Below are 23,916 nucleotides of genomic sequence, written 5' to 3' on the forward strand. Positions count from 1 at the left end.
TATTATATAATGTTTCTTGCTCTTCTAGATGTTCTGAGCCCAAGGTAGTAGAGAGGTATTTGTATATAAAAAGAATGTTACATTTTCTATAATATTGTGATTTTTTTAAATGAACTGGAATTACCATATCAAAAAGCACATATTCTAAGCCAGTATTAGAAATTGTATAGTAATCATTTTTAAAAGATTTTTAAATACCACTTTGTGTTATGTCCTCTCTGGTAATTAAAGTATATTTTTTTATATTTTCCTTTAAACAGCTGTCAGCATACCTCATTAGGAAGGACTTATATTCCTATTTTGGTTCATGTATTGTTTAATATATGAACTGCTTTATACATAAAATTGATGAGCAGAAGTAAAATTAAATTAACACTATGATTAAAGTCATTCCTGATGTTCATAAAATAAATTTACTGACTGAGCTTAAATGAAATATAAAGTATCTTCAAAGGCAAGAAATTCCTTTGAATAAAAGGCTCAAGAAATTTCCCTTCTGCTGTTATATAAAGAATTTCCTAATGCAGTATTATCTCTGTGACTGCCAAGAGAATTGCCGAGCGCCTCCTGAAACCCTTAGAATGTTGGTTGCAGCACCAGGGTCTCTACATCTCGATTTTGACTGCTGTCATTTTCTGGCTATTACTTGCTGTGGAATCATTTTAAACCCTCTTGCAACCTCACATACAGTCCTTACATGTTAACTTCCAAGTCTTTCTGTTAGCTGTAGGTAAACTAACATTTCTTTGCATCTCATTAACTTTAACCAAGATAGCATAAATAAGGCTTCCACGTTAAAATCCCTGCAGTTTTTAGTGTGTCCTTTTTAGAGACCAAGGTCATGCCTTATGAAGTATTTCCCTTGGTTTCATAGGATCAGCATTTTGTAAAACAGGTTACTGGGGTTCCTCTCTCCTCCTCTTGAGCTTTCAACCTTCTGACTGCAAGGTTTGGTCTAATCGGAATCTGAAAATTATCAGCCAGTGGCTATTCTGTCTTTCCAACAGTTGGCTGAATCAAGAATCAGTTAAATATTTAAGAAACAGTGCACAGACTTCTGATAATTCTAATTACATGTGAAGCGCATGTATGATTATGCTAGTTGGCTTAGGCCCATGGAGGGCTTTGAAAAATATAAAATATGGTGCCTTTTGAGGAAGCTATCGGATTACCAGCCCCCCCCACCAGATGTTTTAAATGTGAAATAGTATTACATTCCCTTTCTCCCTTATCAATCCTTCATAACTTCACTGAAGCTGATCAATTATTTAACCTTGCTCATTCAATGTCAAATGAAAAGCCTGATTATATATATTTTGTTATAAAGCTGTCAATACTTTTAAAACCACTCTTGAAGCTAACATTTTAGCAAAAAAAAAAAAAAAAAGATGTTGTATGCACTCTATAAATGAGAAGAAAGCATAAACAGTACTTAGACCCCAGTAGTGCTTAGTGTATTTTCTACATTGATATATGTGCTTCCATCAAATCCTTTTCAAGTGTCTCCTTTTATTCATAAGGAGAAAGAAGAGTAGTTATAAAGTTCAGTCCAAAAGGATGCTTAAGAAACCTAGACAAGAGATGCCAGGTCAAACTAGGGGAAGGCTGGCCTTAGTGTGTGTCTCTAGGCAGTGCTGCTCCCTTATCTGTGGCAGCTTTAAACATAGAGGACCCACCAGAGTCTAAGAAAATGAGAAAGTTTATCTTTGGTATTTCTGAACCTCTTCCCAACCTCTTTCCCCTTGTTCCCTAATGTACCCAGTATCCTGCTATTGTCTTTTCCCAAGATACATCTCTCTTTTAATAACTAAAAGCTTGATTGAGTGTGTACTAGCATTTCTTAAAATGAGATCATCAGAGCAAACTTTAATATAAAGCTGTAATGAACCAACTGCTGCTGCTGCTAAGTCACTTCAGTCGTGTCCGACTCAGTGCGACCCCATAGACGGCAGCCCACCAGGCTCCCCCATCCCTAGGATTCTCTAAGCAAGAATACTGGAGTGGGTTGCCATTTCCTTCTCCAATGAATAAAAGTGAAAAGTCGAAGTGAAGTCACTCAGACATGTCCGACTCTTAGCGACCCCATGGACTGCAGCCCACCAGGCTCCTCCGTCCCTGGGATTTTCCAGGCAAGAGTACTGGAGTGGGGTGCCATTGCCTTCTCCAAATGAACCAATTACGTGAGGACAACTTTAAAGTATAGTTTTGTTAGCCAAAGGTGTATTTTATATTTGGATGGTAGAATATATCCAGAAATAGGGAAAGCCTACTATTTAGTAATTCAGTTAAAATGTAAATGTCATCACAGGATATCTTGATTTATGTCTTTGAGTGTGCTTTCATTGTACCCGGTTTTTGAAATTTGAGATCTGTTGTTGTCGGATGTCATCACGGGGACTTCCAGAGATAAATCCTATTTCTCTTACTATACTGCACACTCCTTAAAAACGTACTATTCTATTCCTGGTACAACAGTTTCTCACAAAATACCTACCTTGCATCTTTCAAGAGAAAATATTTGTTGGAAGAAAGTAAGGACAGGATTCTTATCATTTTGAACTCAAAAGTCCCAGATGGCCCATATTATAACTCAGATCTTAGACCTGCTCTTCCCACCATCCTGCAAGGCCATATTAGCAAGTACCTGTTGGACATCTATATCTTAAGCATTTTAAGCTTTACATGTCTAAAACTCAATTTCCTTTCATTCAGATCTGCATGTTTTCTTCTACAATGGAGAAACACCATTCTTGGCTCCAGAATCTGCCTCCAAGTCTCAACAAGACCCTTTACAATTGCCCTCGTGTCTTTTCCATCTTCTTTGTCCTTCTGTTATTGCATCCACCCTAGCTCAAATCCTTGTTACCTCTTCCCAGTGATGGGTATAACTTTTCTTCTAATTCCAATGCCTTCCCATTTAAACACTGCCAGACCCACCTTGTTAAGCATAGTTCCAATTTAGTTGCATTCCTGCTCTTTACAACCTTCACTGGCTTCTGAGTGGTTTGGCATGAATACTTCTGCTCAGGTATCATGTGGCAGCTAACCCCAACCCTACCTTCCTCTGTTCACAGCGTTTTGTCTTTTCTCATCCTCCCCCCACCCCATTTTTCTGCCTATTTACCTAAGACTTCTCTGTAACAGTTGATCCTAGCCTCTCCCCATTCCTGCAGATTAGATCTAGTCTCTCCTTCCTCTATGCTCCTGTAGCCTTTGGCTCCTACAGACTTTCTTATGGTGCTTATCACATTCTAGCCTTGAGAACAGCAACTGTATCTTGTTCGTTTGCGATTCCTCCTCAGCACCCGGCAGAGTGCCTTGCATTCACTGGACACTGTTGTGAATTAAATTCAAATGATCTCTTTTTTGAATGCCTCCAAAACACAAATATTCTGGAGCCTATGCCACTTCTAATGTTTTTTTCTAATGGAAATTTTCTAGTTGGCTTTTTTTGTTAAGATAAATGTTCAGAAAGTCTCAATATCAAATTCCCCCGTTTTTGAGGGGGTGGTTAGGACGAATGGTGGCAACTTTCTTTTATGAGTTCATCATAGCATGTTAAGAACCAATCTTGAAATACTATTTTTTCAAATGACATAAATTTATAGAAACACTTTTTACTTTAAAAATGATGTTTGTATCTTATTGTCCATGTAGAGATATAGATCCTTTATAAATAAAATATTAGCAGTGTAAATAATGTTATGTATATTTATACAAAATAAATTTACTAAATCTACTCTCAGTGTGATGATGTCTTTTAAATCATTTTTTATAGCCATGCAATTAGAGATGAACCACACTGATCTATTTTCCTGAATCATAGAGGAAGCTCTTTTTCACCAACAAAACATACTCCCCATTTGCATGGTATCTACATTGAAATGTTACTGTGACCTAAGCAGATTAATTGGCTGTAAAGGGGATGACCCTAGGCATCACTGTGGGTGTGCATATTGGGCACTGAGAATAGAGAAAAGGTCTCAGATCGCCTTTTTCCATTGGACCTATAGGTAGTATACTTTCTTAGCTTTCATCTTTGGGACAGATGTAAGGATTGGCTCCCAATTTGGGTGGATGGAGTAGCTGTTGTTCAGTTGCTAAGTCGTGTCCAACTCTCTGGGACTGGATGGACTACAGCACGCTGGGTTCCCATCCTTCGCTGTCTCCCTGAGTTTGCTCAAATTCATGTCCATTGAGTCGATAATGCCATCCAACCATCTCATCCTCTACTAGCCTTTCTCCTTTTGACTTTAGTCTTTCCCAGCATCAGGGTCTGTTCCAAGGAATCGGCTCTTCACATCCAGTGGTCAAAGTACTGCAGCTTCAGCTTCAGCATCAGTCCCTCCAATGAACATTTCAGGGTTGATTTCCTTTAGGACTCGACTTCAAGGATGGATGGAGGAGGGCTGCTTTAAAACCACCAGTTACACAACAAATGATACTAAAAGGAAGAGAGCGACTTCTAGAGAATGAGACATAGTGTTTTCACTTGTTAGGGGTTGTTGCATGCCCCTTTTGTTTGCCCAGATGCCCAGTTCCAGGGGGAAATGACATAGGAGATGTTCTCCTTATCAGTGCACCTTGTTTTTCCTGACTTGGGTTTCTGGTCTGAATGCATGACTGCTTTTCTAGGGTGAATCAAAACTATGACATTAAAAAATAAATAAGACATTTTGAGGACCCCTTCAAGACCACACCACACAGCACTCTGCAAACATGGCGGCTCTTGCTACCACACCTTGGTGCTTCGGGGGCCACTATCAGAATGTGATGTTCTGTCAACACCTTATTTCGCAAATCTGTATTTACCATTAGGTACTGTCCCATAAGCTTGGGAATACACCAGTGAACAAAACAGACTAAAGCCAGTCTTCTGAAAGTTTTCATTCTAAGTGATTCTGCTCTGGCTCCATTTAGGCAATTATGCTATTTACTCACAAAAGTTGATAAGTAAAACTTAGCCTTACTCAACAGGGCTATACTCCAGCTTATTTAAGGGAATTTGAAATATTTTATTGGGATCTACCCAGTTAAGTGTTCTAATAAACCGTTTAGTCTAAAGCAAGAGCCTGTGACAAAGCCCAGTTTCCCATAAATTAGAGACCGAACTGTCTAAAACTGATTAGGTCATCTATCTTGGCTCCAATCTGAACAGTCTCAAAATTTTCTTTAAGGACCGCTTTTTTTTGCAAACAGGATGCTAAGCGCACGCATCTTCTCCAAGTCCTAGATAAGGGAAGTGCAGCTCTGCCAGAGCAGTCTCCCTCCTACGCGATAGGGGGCAGTCTACTTCCAGAGGCTGGGTTCTCTCAACCCTCCACCCGGGGAACGTCACGACCGCCTCTCGCCGCCTCTGCACTCCACTGGTGCGCAGGCGCGGACGGGAGCGCGCACCGAGCCGCTGAGGGAGGGGTCACGAACTCTGACCCCCCCTCCCCCCCCAAATACACAAACCCAGAAAGCTCCATCTCCACTTTTTTGACCCTCCCCGCTTCAGCTTTTTCCAGTCTGTTTGCTTGGAGGCTCCCTACCCTATCCCGTCCCAGGAGCCGCCGCACGGGACTGTCCGGTTTACGCCCAGCGTAGGACGCCGCTCGGCAGAGAAGCGCCGGTAAGGAGGGACGGGTGAGGAGAAAAGCGGCCGCAGCGGTGCCCGGGAGGAAGGCGGGGGGCCCTGGGAGGGTCCCTTCCTCCCAACTGCCAACGGGCGCGCCCCCAGTCCCCACAGCAGCCTGAGGCTTCGGCCAGCAGAACCCACACTTCGGCATCCGCGGCGCGCTACTCTGGGCGGGCTGGGAGCGGCCGGAGCAGCGGGGCCGAGTGCGCGGGGCTCCGAGAAAGGCCGAGGCCGGAGCCGGAGCCGGAGCCGGGAGCGGGGTCCAGAGCCCAGAGCAGGGCCGTGGCGGTGGGCGCGAGAGGGAGTCGGCGAGCGGCTCTGCGCGCACGGCAGCTTCTCCCGCGGCACCTCTGACCTTTCACCTACAGGGAAAGCTTCCGTCTTGGCGCGGGCGCCTCTTCCCCAGCCTCCGGGAGCCGCGCGCTGCCGCCGGGCCCGGGGTCGGAGTGGGCTCTAGCGCCTGCGGACGTGGGAGAAGCCGGCCTGGCGGCGAGCCGAGGCCCGGATCCCTTTCACTACGAGTCTCTGACTTGTTTCTGTGCTTTTTACTGGACCGACGGAATGACGCTCTCTACTTTCACAACCGGTGGCGCAGGAGCGGCCGCTGCCTTTGGATCTCTATCTTTAGAGAAAGAAAAGGCAACGGCCGAATGTCCTCATTGCAGTGCACGTCCAAGCTTCCTGCATCTCTTTTGTTAAGAAAGTCTGCTTCCAGCTCTTGCAGATACCGTTTTATGAATGGCATATGTTGCCAGGTTGTTTTGTAACCTTCGCTATATAGGTCAACTGTTAAAAAATAATTTCTGGAAAGGAAAATAAAAAAGGCTTGAAATTAAGGCCTTTAGGGTTTTTGTGCTTCGGAACTTAATGGACCTTCGACTTTGAGGGTTTTAGAACGGTGCCTGCTGTGTGGTTGGTTTTAGATTTTAATTGTCAGTTTGGTAGATGTACAATAAAGAAGCTATTTCTGCTTATTTTTAAAATGGATCGCAGAAAATGTAATTTCATCATTCTTTGTAGGAGCATTTCGGCTTTTTAAAAGGAAAGCAAAGGCAAAAAACATCCCCAAAATATGTACTCTTTGTGTGTGCTACACAATATAATTCCTACTATTTGTTGGAGAGAAGGAAAGAAATCGTATATAAGAAAGGATTAATAGTTTATATAATCATGTACCTTTTTTGAGTCATAGAACCGTCTGCCACCTTTTTTAATCTTTTATGAAAGCCATAGACTGTCTCTAGAAAAATGCACCCTTGCATACAATTTTGTAAGTAAACAGAAGATTCACAACTGAGTTTTAAAGGTGAGAGAATTTAAATGAGGGAGGAGGAGCTTGGAATTGTATATTGGGGAATCAAGAACATTCCAGTTTGTCCTGAACGAGTCCCCTCTGGGACTGGTAGGAGATAAAATAGGAAGATGGGGAAGTCAAACTATAAAGGAATGCTCCTTTGTGTCTGCAGGGGCAGGTGTGTTTATAAGGACTTAGTAAATACTGAAAAAATACCAGGAGAAGGATTGAAACTTTATTCTTTGACCATTAAAGAGGCACTGATACTTATAAAACAGGAAAATAAGGATGTGTTTCAATTCTGTAAGCATCCCGAGATTTTGCTGTTGGTTAGAAGTGCTGACACATAGATGATTCTTGCCTTCTAGGGGTTTTTCATATACACAAAGTTGAATATATTAAGTATTCATCCAGGAAAGTTTTTTCTGGCAGTAGCTGAAATTATACTCAAAGGATTCTTAACCTGAAGACCTTGGGCTGGCCATAGAGTTATGAACTCCTTGAAATTCAGCATAGCATATATGATCAGTTGTAGAGAGAATGAATGTGAACCTGTTTTCTTGTGAGGGAAACCTTAACTGCCGTCAGATTTTCTTTTCTTTTTTATTTTCGGTTGTGCTGGGACTTGGTTGCTGCACCTTGCTTTCTCCAGTTGCGGCGCCCAGGCTCCTCCCTGAAGTGGCTTCTCGTTGCGGAGCGTGGGCTGTAGTTGTGCGAACTTCAGTAGTTGCGGCACACGGACTCAGTAGTTGTAGTTAATGGGCTTAGTTACTTCATGACGTGTGGAATCGTCCCAGACCAGGAATCAAATCCGTGTTCCTGCATTGGCAGGTAGATTCCTATCCACTGTACCACCAGGGAAGTCCCAGATTTTCAAATCTACGTTTGATCCACCCTACCAGAAAAAAAATAATAATAATAATTGTTTTGCATCATATTTTCAAGCATTTTTTGACTGCTACACAGAAGAATGTTTTCCGTCATGACTTAGCACACAGATTAAATTGAAATAAGTCCTTACCCTCACTATGCTTGATGCAGTATTTTCTATTCTAATTTCTTTTTTAAAAGAAGAAAATTCTGACCCACTATATTTCCCCATTCACAAGTGGCTCACAATAAGGAGTTTGCAAAATACTGCTTTGTAACAAGAGCCTACAGTTGGTTGATGGGAGTAGGGCTGGTGGAGAAAGAAAATGGACTGTTTATGATGTACTCAAAGAACACAGACTTAAAATTTTGAACCTGAATGGAAGGAGGATGACACCACTTTTGTTGTTCAGTCAATAAATCATTTCCGACTCTTTGCAACCCCGTGGACTGCAGCATGCCACGCTTCCCTGTCCTTCACTATATCCTGGTGTTTGCTTAGATTTGTGTCCATTGATTCAGTGATGCTATCTAACCATCTCATCCTTTGCTACCCTCTTCTCCTTTTGCCTTCAGTCTTTCCCAGCATCAGGGTATTTTTCCAGTGAGTCAGCGCCTCACATCAGGTGGCCAAAGTGTTGCAGCTTCAGCATCAGTCTTTCCAGTGAATATTCAGGGTTGATGTCCTTTAGGATTGACTGATTTGATCTCCTTGCTGTCCAAGGGACTTTCAAGAGTCTTCTCCAGCACCACATTTGGAAAGCATCAATTCTGTGGTGCTCTGCTTTCTTTTGGTCCAACTATCACATCCGTCCATGACTACTGGAAAAACCATAACTTTCATGGATCACAGCCTTATCATGGCGAAAGGGCTTGTATAACTCAATAAAGCTACGAGCTGTGCCATGAAGGGCCATCCAGGGTGAATGGGACATAGTGGAGAGTTCTGACAAAAGATGGTCCACTGGAGGAGGGAATGACAAACCACTCCAGTATTCTTGCCATGAGAACCCCATGAACAGATTCAAATGGCATCACTGAGGGTATATTTTTTCCTGTGGGAAGATACATAGACGTGAGATTGAGGTGAATGTGAAAAAAGAAGAATCAGAGCCAAAAATGTAAGACTGTGTGTCTTGTGTATGTTAATTAGCTCTAGAGTAGTAAAGGCAGCATCCTCCTGTTTTTTGGCTTTGTCCCTCAGGTTGGTAAAAACGCTTACCCTTCAATGCCTATCTCAAATGTCTCTTCTATAAGATTTTCCCAGACCCTCCCTCTCCAGTGTGATGGTTCTCCTGACCTGTTGCTCTTTATTTATTGAGCACTTTATTTATTCAGCTAACTTTCAGGGAATATGTTTTACCTGCAAGAGACCATTGTACACTGATTATGTGTCTGTGCGTGTGTGTGTGTGTGTGGATGAATGTTGTTATATTGGCAAATAGATGGGTGAAAAGTGGAAACAGTGTCAAATTTTATTTTCTCGGGTTCCAAAATCACTGCAGATGGTGACTACACCCACGAAATTAAAAGATGCTTGCTCCTTGGAAGAAAAGTCATGGCAAACCTAGACAGCATATTAAAAAGCAGAGATATTGCTTTGCCAACAGAGGTCCATTTGGTCAAATGGACCTACTGGTTTTGCCAGTAGTCATTGGTACAAATGTGAGAGTTGGACCACAAAGAAATCTAAGTGACGAAGAACTGATACTTTTGAATTGTGGTGCTGGAGAAGGCTCTTGAAGTCCCTTGGACAGCAAGATGATGAAACCAGTCAATCCTAAAGGAAATCAACCCTGAATGTTCTCTGGCAGGACGGAAGCTAAAGCTCCATCGGCCACCTGATGCGAAGAGCCAACTTACTGGAAACGACCCTGACACTGGGAAAGGTTGAAGGCAGGAGAAGGGGGTGACAGAGAATGAGATGGTTAGATGGCCTCACTGACTCAATGGACGTGAGTTTGACCAAACTCCATGATAGTGAAGGACAGAGAAGCCTGGCATGCTGCAGTCCATGGGGTCGCAAGGAGTTGGACATGACTTAGCAACGGAACAACAGCATACATTGACAAAGATATTTTCACAAACTCAATTTTTACAAGAATATTTTGAGATAGATTTTACTGAATCCATTTCATTTATAAGCAAACAGCCTTAAGTGACTGACATGTAGTTAAACATTTAGTAAATAGTAAAAATGGGATTGAAAGTGATTTATTGACTTGACTCTAGGGCACTCTACTACCTTTATAAACCCCCTCCTATATTCCTCTCTTTTTCTCTTTATCACTACTTACTAGTTTACTTTGTAGCATTTGCTGCTGCTGCTGTTGAGTCGCTTCAGTCGTGTCCGACTCTGTGCGACCCCATTGACAGCAGCCCACCAGGCTCCCCCATCCCTCAGATTCTCCAGACAAGAACACTGGAGTGGGTTGCCATTTCCTTCTCCAATGCATGAAAGTGAAAAGTGAAAGTGAAGTCACTCAGTCGTGTCCGACTCTTCGCGACCCCACGGACTGCAGCCTACCAGGCTCCTCCGTCCGTGGGATTTTCCAGGCAAGAGTACTGGAGTGGGGTGCCATTGCCTTCCCCGTTCGTAGCGTTTAGTACGTGGTAATTTAAAAAATCTGTTTCTTCATTAAAATATAAGCTCCATGCAGCAGAGATTGTCTCTGTCTTACTCACTGTGAAGTCCAGCAGTCACACCGTGCCTGTTAAGTATCTTTCAGTAAATATTGATGCTTTCTGAGTTCAAATACAAGTACCAGGCAGTATTAAACATTACAGGTTCATTGGAAAAAATTAGTCCATTGAAAAACTACGAGTTCTTTTTCTTTAGAAGTTTTTTTATCATCTACACAGATAAAGCCACGTGCTTTAGAAGATAAATAGGCACAAAATACAGTGGATTACAGATGAAGGAATGTTTACTTTTCTAATTACCCATTAGTAGATACCCATTCAAAAAGCAGAAAATAAGTGGCCTGTAAATCTGCACTTAGAGAAGTCATCATTAATACTTGAGAATGTTTGTATATTTTATTTATTGTCTCTTTTTCCTACTGTTCAGTCCATGGAATTCTCCAGGCCAAAATACTGGAGTGGGTAGTCTTTCCCTTTTCCAGGGGATCTTCCCAACCCTGGGATCAAACCCAGGTCTCCCACATTCGGGCAGGTTCTTTACCAGCTAAGCCACAAGGGAAGCCCAAGAACACTGGAGTGAGTATAGCCTATCCCTTCTCCAGCGGATCTTCCCAACTCAGGAATCAAACCAAGGTCTCCTGCATTACAGGCGAATTCTTTACCAACTGAGCTATCAGGGAAGCCCTTGTTTTAATACTCCCTGACATTTAGAAAGATGTATCCCTAACATTTGGAAAAATGCCTGGCTCATAGTAAGCACTCAACAATTATTTTTGAATGAAAGAATGTTGAATGAATTATTGGATCAATGAGTAGGAAAAGTTTTAAAGCTTTGATAAACATTGGCAAATTTCTGGGAAGTTTGTTTCAATTTAGACTTACATCAATAATATGTAAAGAATGCTTATTTTTCCTCAGTTTTTTTGAGTTAAATTTAGTCTTGGAAAACAAACACATGTTGATCTAGTGATTCCATTGCAGTTGTGATAGAGAGAGAAGCCATTAGCAGAGACATGGCAATATGAAGCAACATGGTAATAAATTCAAGGAGTTACAAGTAGTGCATATGGCTAAAATGTAAGGTTTAACCATTGGCACCTCACATCCTATAATTAAAGGGAAGGCTTTGAAGAATATTAAGAGCTAAAATAATGTTAAATATATACATTAAAGCAGTCTGGCACCACACTATTAAAGTGTTAATAGCAAGTGGGTGAACGTTATTGGACCTTGAGGTCAAGAAACTGGGAGAATGGCAGGAACGGGACACCAGTCTGTCAGTCTTCAGTAAGTAGTGTAATTGAAAGAGAAATGAATGAATGACATTAAAAACTGGTATAACTCGCTTAAGTGAGTCTCAAAGGAAGAGTTTTTCGTGTAGGAAAAGTAAGCGGCCTTGTTCAAAAGACTGCATTCACAGTGTCCTTGAGATCTACAGACAGCACATGGTAGGAATAGAGATGCAGTTACCCACAAGAGGTCTGTACAAGACTCTTGTCTGGTGGCATGAACCCGCGTGAATTGCATGGGAGGCAACAAAGATTTCTGAGAATTCATGCCAGCAGAAATGGCTGCCAGCTTGGACTGAAGGGGACATAAATGGGATGAAATGAATGAAGGCTGTTGGAATTCTGGAACTCTGGAATACTGGGTGGGTCAATAGCGCTGTTCTGTTTTGAACATATGTTGCCTTTCAAAAAAAAGAAAGAATGACACTCCGTCCCCCCCACCCCCCACCAAAATAGAGAAGAGTTTGGAAGGATTGTCATTCCATCATGGACCCAGAGCACACAGGCTTTGGCAGTAACCGTCTCCTTGGTTGGGTTCCAGAGAGGTTGAGGGCACTTAACTGGCACTACTTTTCAAGTGGGAGATAGTTGAGTAATTAATCTAAATACTGTATATTGCTTTTAGAACAAGTAATTGAAACATTTAAGGTTTTAAAAGTGATTGAAAGACAAGTGATTAAAATAATTTGGTGATCAATATTAATTATAATTGTAGAATATTAGTGAATTTATGATGGTATATAATAAAGTCAAATGATTTTTGTATTCTTGACTACCTGATATAGAGAAAAAACAAATGTCAAAGTCAATCTGTTAATCTTACTGACTTTCAAATCTATTTGAAGAGTTTTATGTTAAAATTCAAATTAAACTTAACACATAAGAACAATGAAGAACAATCACAAAATTCTGGAGAAATCTTCCAGTCTTCTGAATATAATTATTTTGTCAGCTTTTACAGTATACTGATTAAAAAGTGTGTTAAATGGCTACAGTGATGTATTTTTAGACTGGATTGACCTTCTTTAATTAATAAACCATTCCTGATCTATATTGAAAGTCTGTGGTTTAGTCTTCAGTACCTTTGAAAAGTGAAATTGTTTGGTTTTTTTTTAATAGACATTTTCAAAATTTGTAAAAGCAGAGAGAATAATTTTATGAATTCTTGTATAAACGTCAACCGTCTTTGATAATTGTCAACACACAGCCAATCTTAAGTTGTTTATTCCTTCCCACCTCTACCTCTTTCCAAAACCAGAATATTTTGAAGCAAATCCTAGTTATCATATAATTTCATTTGTAAATTCTTCAGTTAATATGTTTTGTGGGTATAATTGTGAAAAAGCATCTTATTTTTGGCAGGACACTGGCAATCAAATCATGGCATCCATAGAAGAAATTGCACATCAAATTATTGAACAACAAATGGGAGAGGTATGTCTAATTTACTGTTCATTAACTGCTTAACCAAAGTGATTTATACAAATAAGTTTGCTAGGTTTTGGTGGCACAGAGATAAAAGATACCCTCAATTGTTGGAATCAAGATTGCCCAGAGAAATATCAGTAATATGCAGATGACACCACCCTTATGACAGAAAGCGAAGAAGAGCTAAAGAGCCTCTTGATGAACGTGAAAGAGGAGAGTGAAAATGTTGGCTTAAAGCTCAAGATTCAGAAACCTAAGATCATGGCATCCGGTCCCATCACTTCATGGCAAATAGATGGGGAAACAGTGGCTGACTTTATTTTTTGGGGGCTCCAAAATCACTGCAGATGATGATTGCAGCCATGAAATTATAAGACATTTACTTCTTGGAAGGAAAGTTATGGCCAACCTGCTGCTGCTGCCGCTAAGTTGCTTTAGTCGTGTCTGACTCTGTGCGACCCCATGGACAGCAGCCTACCAGGCTCCTCTCTCCACGGAATTCTCCAGGCAAGAGTACTGGAGTGGGTTGCCATGTCCTTCTCCAGTGACCAACCTAGACAGCATATTAAAAAGCAGAGACATTACTTTGTCAACAAAGGTCCGTCTAGTCAAGGCTATGGTTATTTGAGTAGTCATGTATGGATGTGAGAGTTGGACTACAAAGAAAGCTCAGCACTGAAGAATTGATGCTTTTGAACTGGGGTGTTGGAGAAGACTCTTGAGAGTCCCTTGGACTGCAAGGAGATCCAACCAGTCCATTCTAAAGGAGATCAGTCCTGGCTGTTCACTGAAAGGACTGATGTTGAGGCTGAAACTCCAATACTTTGGCCACCTGATGCAAAGAGCTGACTGATTTGAAAAGACCCTGATGCTGGGAAAGATTGAGGGCAGGAGGAGAAGGGGACGACAGAGGATGAGATGGTTGGATGGCATCACTGACTCAATGGACATGAGTTTGGGTGGACTCCGGGAGTTGGTGATGGACAGGGAGGCCTGGCGTGCTGCGGTTCACGGGGTCGCAAAGAGTTGGACACAACTGAGTAACTGAACTGAACTGACTTTCAGTTCACTTTGATCTAGTGAGAGATGGTTGAATAATTGGACAATAAAAATAGAATATGTTCAGTGCTATGATAGGTGATTGTGTAGAGTGTAATTGGGAATTGGGAACATGGAAGAAAAACAGCTAATGAAGAGTTGTGGGATGTGAGGTTCTAGTCAGAGACTGTTTCTGGAGGGTGTGAAATCTGTGGTTTACTGGACCATTAGAAGGAGATCTATATCATATAAACAGCTGTGTTCTAGTAAGAAGTTCCATAGTCCAGAGGTTTTCAAAATATCATCTAGGGACTCTTTCAGAGTCAGCAAGGTCCAAACCATTCTCATAATAATACTAAAATGCTGTTTGTCTTTTCACTATCATTCTCTCACAAATACGTGGTATAATTTTCCAGAGACTACTTGTTACATGATAGGTTAAATATGTCAAAATTTAAAAGGTGTACATAACTCATTGAACCAGCGTTTTCGAAATGAACAGTGCATGATGTAACAAAATCACTCATAAGTGAAGGATTCACATTACAGGATAGATCAATAGATTTTAATATATTGGTTGGCCAAGAAGTTAGTTCAAGTCTCTTGTATCATATCAAGAAAAACCCAAATGAACTTTTTGACCAACCCAGTAGTTTCTGATTCTACATTGCAACTAACCTCTAAAAAGCTGTCACTTTTCAAGTTTTGATGTCATATCAAAGAACAGTTTACACAATTTGAAGAAGCAATTAAGATATTCTCTCCCTTTTACCCAAAAAATATAAGGCTGGATTGTCTTTCTTTGTTTTAACCAAAACAGCCTTTGCAGCAGATTGAATGCACAGGCAGGTATGAGTATCCAGCTTCTATTAAGCCAGACATTGAATCTGTTTGCAAAAATGTAAATCAGTGCCTCTGTCCTCCACTAAATTTTTTTTTGTTTGGAAAATATACTTATTTTTCATTAAATAAATATATTATGTTAATATTTAATGGGTTATTTTAAGATGAATTAATAAATACTTAAAATTTTTTATTTGAATTTCAGTATGGTAAATATCAATAGATATAACCTATGTAAATAAAAGCCGTTTGGGCTCTCAGTGATTTTTATTTATTTGTTTAGGGATGTAAAGAAATCCTAAGACCTGAGAACTGTTTCCATAATCTATTTACTTTTCTTTATTGAAGGCCACTTGGATCACTTCAGTTTCTAATTATAATTATTGTGCTGCAGTAAACATACTTTTACCCATCTAAGCAAAGTGTTTCCAGGCAATAATAATAATAATGGACCCTGCATGTACCTGATGCTCTTGTCTCTAAGAAATAAGTGTGAGCCATTAGATTTTTATTCAGTTTACAATTAATATTTCTGATAGGAATATTCTAAAATGAAATGTATAACAGCATAAACTTTACATGGTAAAATTACACATGAACTGATTGAAAACCTCTTATAAGTGTCATTGAATATTGCAGAAATTGTTAGTGGGGAGGTTGGAGACGAGACTTGGTAGAAATAACCTATGCAAAACAAAACTGACAACAGTTAAAACTGCAGCCAGGAAAATAGGGCATGGTAGAAATAATGGTCAACAAAGGAAACTCACATTGGTAGCAGCCATAATCAATGCAGTGTGCTCTAGACAAAAACTAATGAGTGATTCAGAACTGTGCTGTAAATTTTGTGCAGAAAATAGTCTTTTTTTTCCTACCACAAATAAGATCTTTTGTCATCATTAAAAGTACACGTTTTAAACAGATTCTTGGACTGGTGGCTCATATTCACCAACTCATTTAACTTTAGCACCTGTCTCATCCCCAGTAGCTTTTCCAGAACTACTACCTTCACCATGTAGCTCCATGAGTTTTCCCAATTCAAACTTGGGCTCCTTTAGCATTTTTTGCTTTTCTAAAGAAGACATCATGGAGTGGATAAATAGATTGGCAAGTCTTTTCCAGTGCTATCTGAAATCAGTTTATTGACCACTTCTTTCAAGTCATTCATCTGCGCCTCTCAGGTGCAGATCCCTCTTGGGGATCTGGTGTACCTGCTAGCGCTGAGCATAAAAGGTCTTCTAAATCTGATGGTTGCGTTTTTTAGTTACCCACACAGAACAGATGAAGCAAGTAACCATCCGTAGTCTTGACCTCAACATGAGCTTCAATCATGGTTTGCCACTTTTTGACCATGGAATACGTTACGGATAAGATCCATGCCATGGAAATTAGGCAGTTTTTGCCCTGAACATTCTCAATAATTAGCCTGAATTTTCTAAATGCTACTTCATCATTCTGCAGATTAGTGAGACTCACTTAAAAACATACTCGTTGAGGCCATCAGATGTGATTTTGGTTCCTTGAGTTCTTGTGAACAACGTTTTCCCAGTATTCCTTATACTGAACATAGCTGGTGCTTTCACATCATACCAATCTTTTTTAGAAACTGGGTCAACCACTTCCTTCTTGGCTCTCTTTTTGCCTCCTTTCATAAGGCGCTTGTTCTTGACGACCACCATGGGGCTGCTAAGAGAGCCAGAAAAAGGAGAAAATAGTCTTGAAAATAATTTCAGAGAAATAGAAAAAACTTGGGAACAAATCAGCTTTGCCATTTTAAAATTGAATTCAGGGAATTTAATTGGCTTAATGAGTTTTTTTCCGTAAAATATTTGCTCAGCTACATTGAAAACCCTCAATGCTAGGCTGTTCTTTTTATTCATGAACTTTTTCTTCTCCAGACTACTCTGTCTCAGTAAATGACAATTCTGTCCTAATTGGTCGGGCCAAAATTTCATAATCATCCTCGACTCTTCTCTTCTCATATTCCATATCCAATCCATCAGTGTATCTTGTCACCTCTCCCTTTATAAAATATCCCCAATTGTTTTTCACCCCTAGCATGCCTACTACCCTGATCTTGGCCTGTGTCTCTGCCTATATACAGTACCCAAGTGCTGCCAGTGTTTGTGCACTGGCATCCTTTCTGGTCTCCCTTAATTCTGTTCTTAATTCATAGTCTGATCTTTACACTGAATCTAGAAAGATGCTGTTTGCAAAAGATCCTGCCGCGTCTCTGCTCCGCGAGCCCTTCAGTGGATCTCCATGTCATCCAGTAGGAAATCAGATGTTGTATGGCCTACAAGACCCTTTTCAGTTTGGCCCTTTTTGTTTCTCACATCCCACTTCCTACCGTAAATCTCTCTCCCATCCAGTTTCACTCATACAGCTCTCTTGCTGTGCCTCTTGCCTCAGCTATCTCAAACACGCTCTTCCTGCCCCACAGGCTGCTTCCTCTACTAGGGACGCACTTCCCCTAGCTAGTCCTAAGCCTTGGTCTGTTCCTTCACTCAGGTCTGTGCTGAAATGTTATCTCCTCAACACTCTCATTCCATCAATAACCCCCAGCTTACCCTGTTTTATTTTACTTTGTAACACATAACCACCTGACAATATTATTTGCTTACTTGTTTTTTATTGGCCTTTCCTCACTAAAGTAAAAGCTTTTAGAGAATAAAAATTTTGTTTTCTTTATTGTTGTATCCAGGGACCCAGAACAAACAGCGATTGGCAAATAGAATACACTCAGTATATGTTTATGTATATGGAAGGTAGGAAGGAGGAGAAGGGAAGGAATCAAAATAGTGAAGTCCAAGTGCTCTTACTATTGCAGCTTTATCTACACATTTGTTTATTTCTGTAGGGTAGGATGTCATGGAAGTAGGATTGCTAGATTAAATGGTATGTATGTTATGTGTATTACATTGAATCTATATATGTAATGGTATGCTTTCTAGTCTAGCTTTGTCTGAGAAATGAGAAAAATTGTCCTTAGAGAAGGAAAAAGATTAAGTTGACTTAATTACTAATGACATGATTGTATTAGATTGTTACAGAGCAGCCTACTGGCCAGAAAATCCAGATTGTGACAGCACTTGATCATAATACCCAAGGCAAACAGTTCATTCTGACAAATCACGATGGCTCTACTCCAAACAAAGTCATTCTGGCCAGGCAAGACTCTACTCCAGGAAAAGTTTTCTTCACAACGCCAGATGCAGCAGGTGTCAACCAGTTATTTTTTACGACTCCTGATTTGTCTACACAACAGCTCCAGGTAAATTCATAAGAGTTTCTCTTTAATCTTATCCTTGAAAAAAAGAAAAAGCATATCATAAAATAAGTCCTGACATTAAGACTTTATGTCCTGCATGTTCAGTAGGAAAAGATCTTGTATAAAATTAGGTGCTACCTTCTCCTATGGGCCACTATACTTGTCCTCACACATCCTCACAGCGTATATTTCGGTGGGTTTTTAGTGGCATATAGTAAGATCCACTCTGGCGAGTTTGGGCAGGAAGGAATTTAACAAAGAATGTAGAGAGCTCAAAGTACTGTTAGAAAGGCTGAAGGAACACTTGTAGGTCAGGTTTCCAAGAATAACTGGGAGCCTGCTTCAGAGCTTGCTTCTAGGTGCCCTGCTTCTGCAGTTAGGAAACTTCCAAATCAGGAGCATCTACAGAATTCTGTGACTGCAGTTTCCAAGACCAAGATGCCTGTGTTGTGAATAAGCAGCTGCCGGATCAAGAAGTCCATATTACAGCTGGCAGCTTTGTGGCCTTTGCTTCCCTTCTGTCGTGTGCATCTTCACTAATGTAGTGAGCAGCCGAGCCTGTGGTCTGCTCTAACACTGGAACTCACTCAGTAGTGTAAATTACCTTTACATTGCTGTTTATTTTTGCTAGTTATACATTATTCTTCAAAGAGCCAGCTAAGGCTTTCATACAATTATGTAGCTGCTGTTTTTACCAATGGTTGCTATGATTGAATATAAATACAGTGAACCCTTACATTGGCTTCCAGAGGCTTTGGTGAGGGTGCTCACTGAAAATTGGATTCCACATTTTGTGTTGAAAAGCTAATCAAGTAAAATTCCTTTTAGAATTGAAAAGCTCCAAATTCATAAGATACAAAATTATGCCTATATATCCTGATAAATTGTATTATTCTTCAAGTTACACAATTTTATATTACTTTTAAAAACAGCTAATGTAGAAAATGGATAAAATATATAAAGTTATTAGAAGTCACTAAAAAAACGTATGGCATTATCCATACCCTAATTTCTTTATTTTTTTTTTAATAAACATGCTTGATTTTCTTAAAAACAGTTTTGTATTTACAGAAATATTGAGCATTTAGTATAGAGAGTTCCCATATAATCGCCCAACACACAATTACTCATATAATTGACATTCTACATTATATTTATTATATATTTATTATATATATTTATTATATTTATTTATAATATATATTTATTATATATATATATTTATAAATAATATATATTTATTATAAATAATGAACTGGTAGTATTTATACGTTAGCTAAAATCCATAGCTTTCCCTACTTTTTACCTAATGTCTGTCTGTTCCAGGATACCAAATTACAGTACATTTGTCATGTTTCCTTTGACTCCTCTAATCTGTGGCAGTTTCTCAGACTTTCCTTATATTTGGTGACTTTGATAGTTTTAAGTTATACTGGTCAGGTATATTATAAATTGCCTTATTGTGGGACTTGGTCTGATGTTTTTTTCATGGTTAGACTGGGGTTGTGGGTTTGGGGGAGTAGTTAGCAGAAGTTAAGTGCCATTTTCATCACATCATTCCAAGCGTAGTTCCTATCATCATATTTATGACTGGTGACATCAGTTGGCTGAAAAGGTGTATATCAGATTTCTTTAAAGTTAATCTTTTTCAAAGGTTTTCTTTATTTAAAAACTAAAATTAATATTGGTACTTTGCATCTCTAAAAGCAATGAAAGAGAAACAGGTATAGGACGGAATTCCCCTGGGCCAAGATTTGATTTCTGTTCCAGTGACCTAAGATGGGATGTGGGCAGGCCCATTAACCTCAGTGCCTCTTCCACCCTTAGGAAATTAACAAATAAAAGATTAGCACCATTTGCAGTAGATATGCTATTTAAAAAAAGATAGATGTTTGTCAGAGATGTTTTCAAAGGATATCTAATACAGAAATTGTTTTTTTTTAAGTTTTCATTGAAGACTGATTTTTATGGTGATATAAAAAGAAATTATGCTACTATAACATAGTAAGGGACAGCTGTTTTATTTTTGAAAAATTTTTTTGGCCTTGCTGCATGGCATGCAGGGTCTTAGTTACTCAACCAGGGGTCAAACCCAGACCCTCAGCAGTGAAAGCGCAGGGTCCTAACCACTGGATCACCAAGGAATTCCCTGGGACAGCTATTTTAATGACTATTTAAAGTTTTTAAAATCAGAATTGTTCCTGAAGGCATTCACACCCCTAAGAGAAGGAAGAGAGGATTATTTTGTGAGCTGTTTTAAAGCAGGGGTAGGTTTTTACCATTTTGAAGCTTGAATTTAATTTGTTCACATTTCAAAAGATTGAAAGAAAATGACAGATTGAAGGATGAACCTAAAAGAAGAAACTAGTATTTCTTTGTATTATATTAGCTGTACCTAGCGATGAGCTCTTAATATAGTTTAAAGAAATTTAGTAATTTGCCCAAGGCCACTCCATCTAGTCCCTACTAATTTGCTGTCATTAACAGACTCCAGAGTCCATGTTCTCAACCTCTGCACCTAACCCAATCCTTAGACAGCTGAATGAAAAGTTTATACCTTTGTATATCAGTCATGTTCCATAGTTAAAGTAAATGCTTCAATAGATTTCTTTTTTCTTCATAACCTTTTTATATTTAAAATTAGATTTCTCTTTTTACGCTATTATAGCTTATTTTAGTCATATCATTCTATGGGGAAATATTCTGAGTTATTCAAAGACAAATGTCAAAATAGGACAGATAACTGCTACAGTAATTTGATGTGTTCCATATGAATAGTAAATACTTTATGGGTGAGATGCAGTAAAAAAATATACTCATGTATTTGTGTGTTTAAGACTCTTTTTACTTTAATGAATTGTTAGGGAACAAACTTAAAAGGTATTATTTCTGTCTGTACTTTTTATAACATTGAAATTTTAATTTTTATGTAAAGAAAATTCAGAATAGTTTAATTGATACATGCATAATAATAGAGTTGAAAGTTTCAGAATAACTTACAAAAAAGAAAGCAAAAAGTAATATGAAAGTTCTTTTAATTTTTTACATAAGAGTATTACTGAGTAACAACAAATTATTGTTTTCTTGTTTGTTTGTTTGTTTTGGGGGGTTTCTTTAGTTCTTAACAGATAATTCTTCCTCAGAACAAGGACCAAATAAGGTTTTTGATCTTTGCGTAGTATGTGGAGACAAAGCATCAGGTAATACTACACATAACCTGCTATCTGTGTTGTGCTGTTAAAATAACTGCCTCACTGCTGCATTTCTTCTACTGACAGTAAAAAGTAAAATAAAGGAGCATGTTGTTTTTATGGTTCATATTTGTAGCCTATGAAATTTAACTGATTTTCCCCCAGAGCTTTTTATTCACCTAAAGGTTTTTTATTTCACTGCAGTTTAATGTGATCTTGCAGTGACATAAAATGCATATTTCAAAGAATTATGAAAGGCAGTTTCAATTTTTTGAAAGTAAACTGAACATGTGGAAATTTTTCTGAATGTGAAACCAGTTTTATCAAAGGTATTGCTTAAAAATTAGTTGTGATCCTTAATAACATGTAACATTAGATTACTAATCTACCTGTTGAGCCCTGTTCTCATTCTAGGAATACAGAGTAATAGATTACTGAGGTGGAAAAGCTCTGGTGAACCCTGATGAAATGCTCTGCATAGTTGAGCAGACATTTCTCCAAGCCTGATTTTAGTACTCAGGTTTGCGCTGTTTTAGTTCTGGCCATTGTTCCTTCATGCCCAGAAATACATACCCATATTTATTCGTATATATTCACAAGTACCAGTGAGATAAGTTTAAGGGCCCAGCTTGTTTTCCTTCATCTTTTTTATCTTTCCCATAGCTTCATTACAAAACTTGTACTGGAGCTTTTCCCGGAGTATGTTCAGTTTGTTAATGGTTTGTGAAAATGATAGGTTTATCAAAGTGTAACAGATTTCTCCAAAAATTAGTGGACTCACTATAAGGAAGGATGATTAGATTTTCAAATACTAACTGACATTATATCCTTTTTTTAGAGCATAGTTTTCAGAATAAAGTAGCTTTATAAAGTATATTGTTGTTGTTAAGTTGCTAAGTCATGTCCAGCTCTCTGGACCCCATGGACTATAGTCCTCCAGGTTCCTCTGTCCATGGGATTTCGCAGGCAAGAATACTAGAGTAGGTTGCCATTTCCTTCTCCAAGGGATCTTCTCAACCCAGGGATCCAACCTGCATCTTCTGCATTGACAGGTGGATTCTTAACCACTGAGCCACCAGGGAAACCCTTATATAGTACATAATAGAATTGTAATGTGTAAGTGATCTCAGAAGTGAAAATAGTTTTTATATCATGGGTTATGGGTGATTGTGTTTCTTCTCTTTCCCAAATTTTCCATGTCATTGTTAAAATTACTTTGCAAAATTTAAAATCTCATATTGTTTAGTATATTTTATCAGAGAATTGTTTGTGTCATTCTCTGGTAGTTCATTAAAAAAAAAAAAAACATCATGTCATAAACTCAGAAATCTCAGTTTCATCTCATGTTTAAAGGGTAGATGTGGGCGGGCCTACTTCATTTTAGTTCTGAAAAATGTGACTTTCGTATTTTCTTAAACATTTGTTTCTAGGCCGTCATTATGGAGCAGTAACTTGTGAAGGCTGCAAAGGATTTTTTAAAAGAAGTATCCGAAAAAATTTAGTTTATTCATGTCGAGGATCAAAGGACTGTATTATTAATAAACACCATCGAAATCGCTGTCAATACTGCAGGTTACAAAGATGTATTGCGTTTGGAATGAAACAAGACTGTATGTATTAGCTTTTCAGGAGAAAATACTTTTAAGAATTCAGGCAAACTCCTAGAAATATGTTAAAATTAACACGTTAAAATATGTCATATATATATGTTTTTTAATTTAAAGTTTTCCAACAAAAATATAGAAATATGTATTTTTTGTATGTTCAACAAATCTTAACTCAATGCCTATAATGCCAGGCATTGTAATTTTAGTTTGGATCTGGTAATAATAATTTTTTTTAAAGGTAACTAGATACCAGTTTAGTTTTTCACCAAACTTTTAATACTAAAGTGGTTAATAAGGCAATAACAGTAGCTAGTATTGATTGAGCTCTCATTGTGCTTTACTCTGTGTATAGCGTACTAATTAAATTATTTGTTCTCACATCAGAATTGTCAGTAGATACTACTGTTAGCCATTTTACATTTGTGTGAACAGAGGAAATTTAGAAACTTGCCCAAGGTCACATAACTAATAAGTGGCAGAACTTGGATTTGCATCTTGGCAGTTTTGTTTTGTTTTTCTCAGAAAACATACATTTAACAACTTCAGTATACCGTCTCCTAAGTATCATGAAATAAAATTGCTGTAAATTTTATTGAAAGTTGCTCAGTCACATCCAGCTCTTTGCAACTCCATGGACAGTAGCCCTCCAGGCTCCTCTCTGTCCATGGATTCTCCAGGCCAGAATACTGGAATGGTTAGCCATTCCCTTCTCCAAGGGCTCTTCCCAACCCAGAGATCAAACCCAGGTCTCCCACATTTCAGGCAGATTCTTTGCCATCTGAGCTTTACCAGGGAAGCCCATAAAATTTATTACCTCTATTT

At 38.9% G+C, this 23,916-nt stretch overlaps 1 protein-coding gene and 1 pseudogene across 3 annotated transcripts in view; one reads left to right on the plus strand and one right to left on the minus strand.

Annotated features, from left to right (window-relative positions):
- The first annotated feature begins 5,475 nt into the window (after positions 1 to 5,475).
- Positions 5,476 to 23,916, plus strand: part of NR2C1 (nuclear receptor subfamily 2 group C member 1) — a 39,596-nt gene continuing 21,155 nt past the window's right edge. For all 3 annotated transcript variants that reach the window (XM_005910265.2, XM_070370901.1, XM_070370902.1), the window contains exons 1-5: positions 5,476 to 5,614; positions 13,079 to 13,150; positions 18,069 to 18,299; positions 21,415 to 21,496; positions 22,918 to 23,097. In XM_005910265.2, the coding sequence (XP_005910327.1) occupies positions 13,097 to 13,150; positions 18,069 to 18,299; positions 21,415 to 21,496; positions 22,918 to 23,097 (547 nt within the window). In that variant the 5' untranslated portion in view covers positions 5,476 to 5,614; positions 13,079 to 13,096. The remainder of the gene's footprint in view (positions 5,615 to 13,078; positions 13,151 to 18,068; positions 18,300 to 21,414; positions 21,497 to 22,917; positions 23,098 to 23,916) is intronic.
- Positions 15,407 to 16,704, minus strand: LOC102280091 (small ribosomal subunit protein eS1-like; annotated as a pseudogene).

The sequence above is a fragment of the Bos mutus genome, chromosome 5 (assembly GCF_027580195.1).
Source record: "Bos mutus isolate GX-2022 chromosome 5, NWIPB_WYAK_1.1, whole genome shotgun sequence".
NCBI classification, from domain to species: Eukaryota; Metazoa; Chordata; class Mammalia; order Artiodactyla; family Bovidae; genus Bos; species Bos mutus.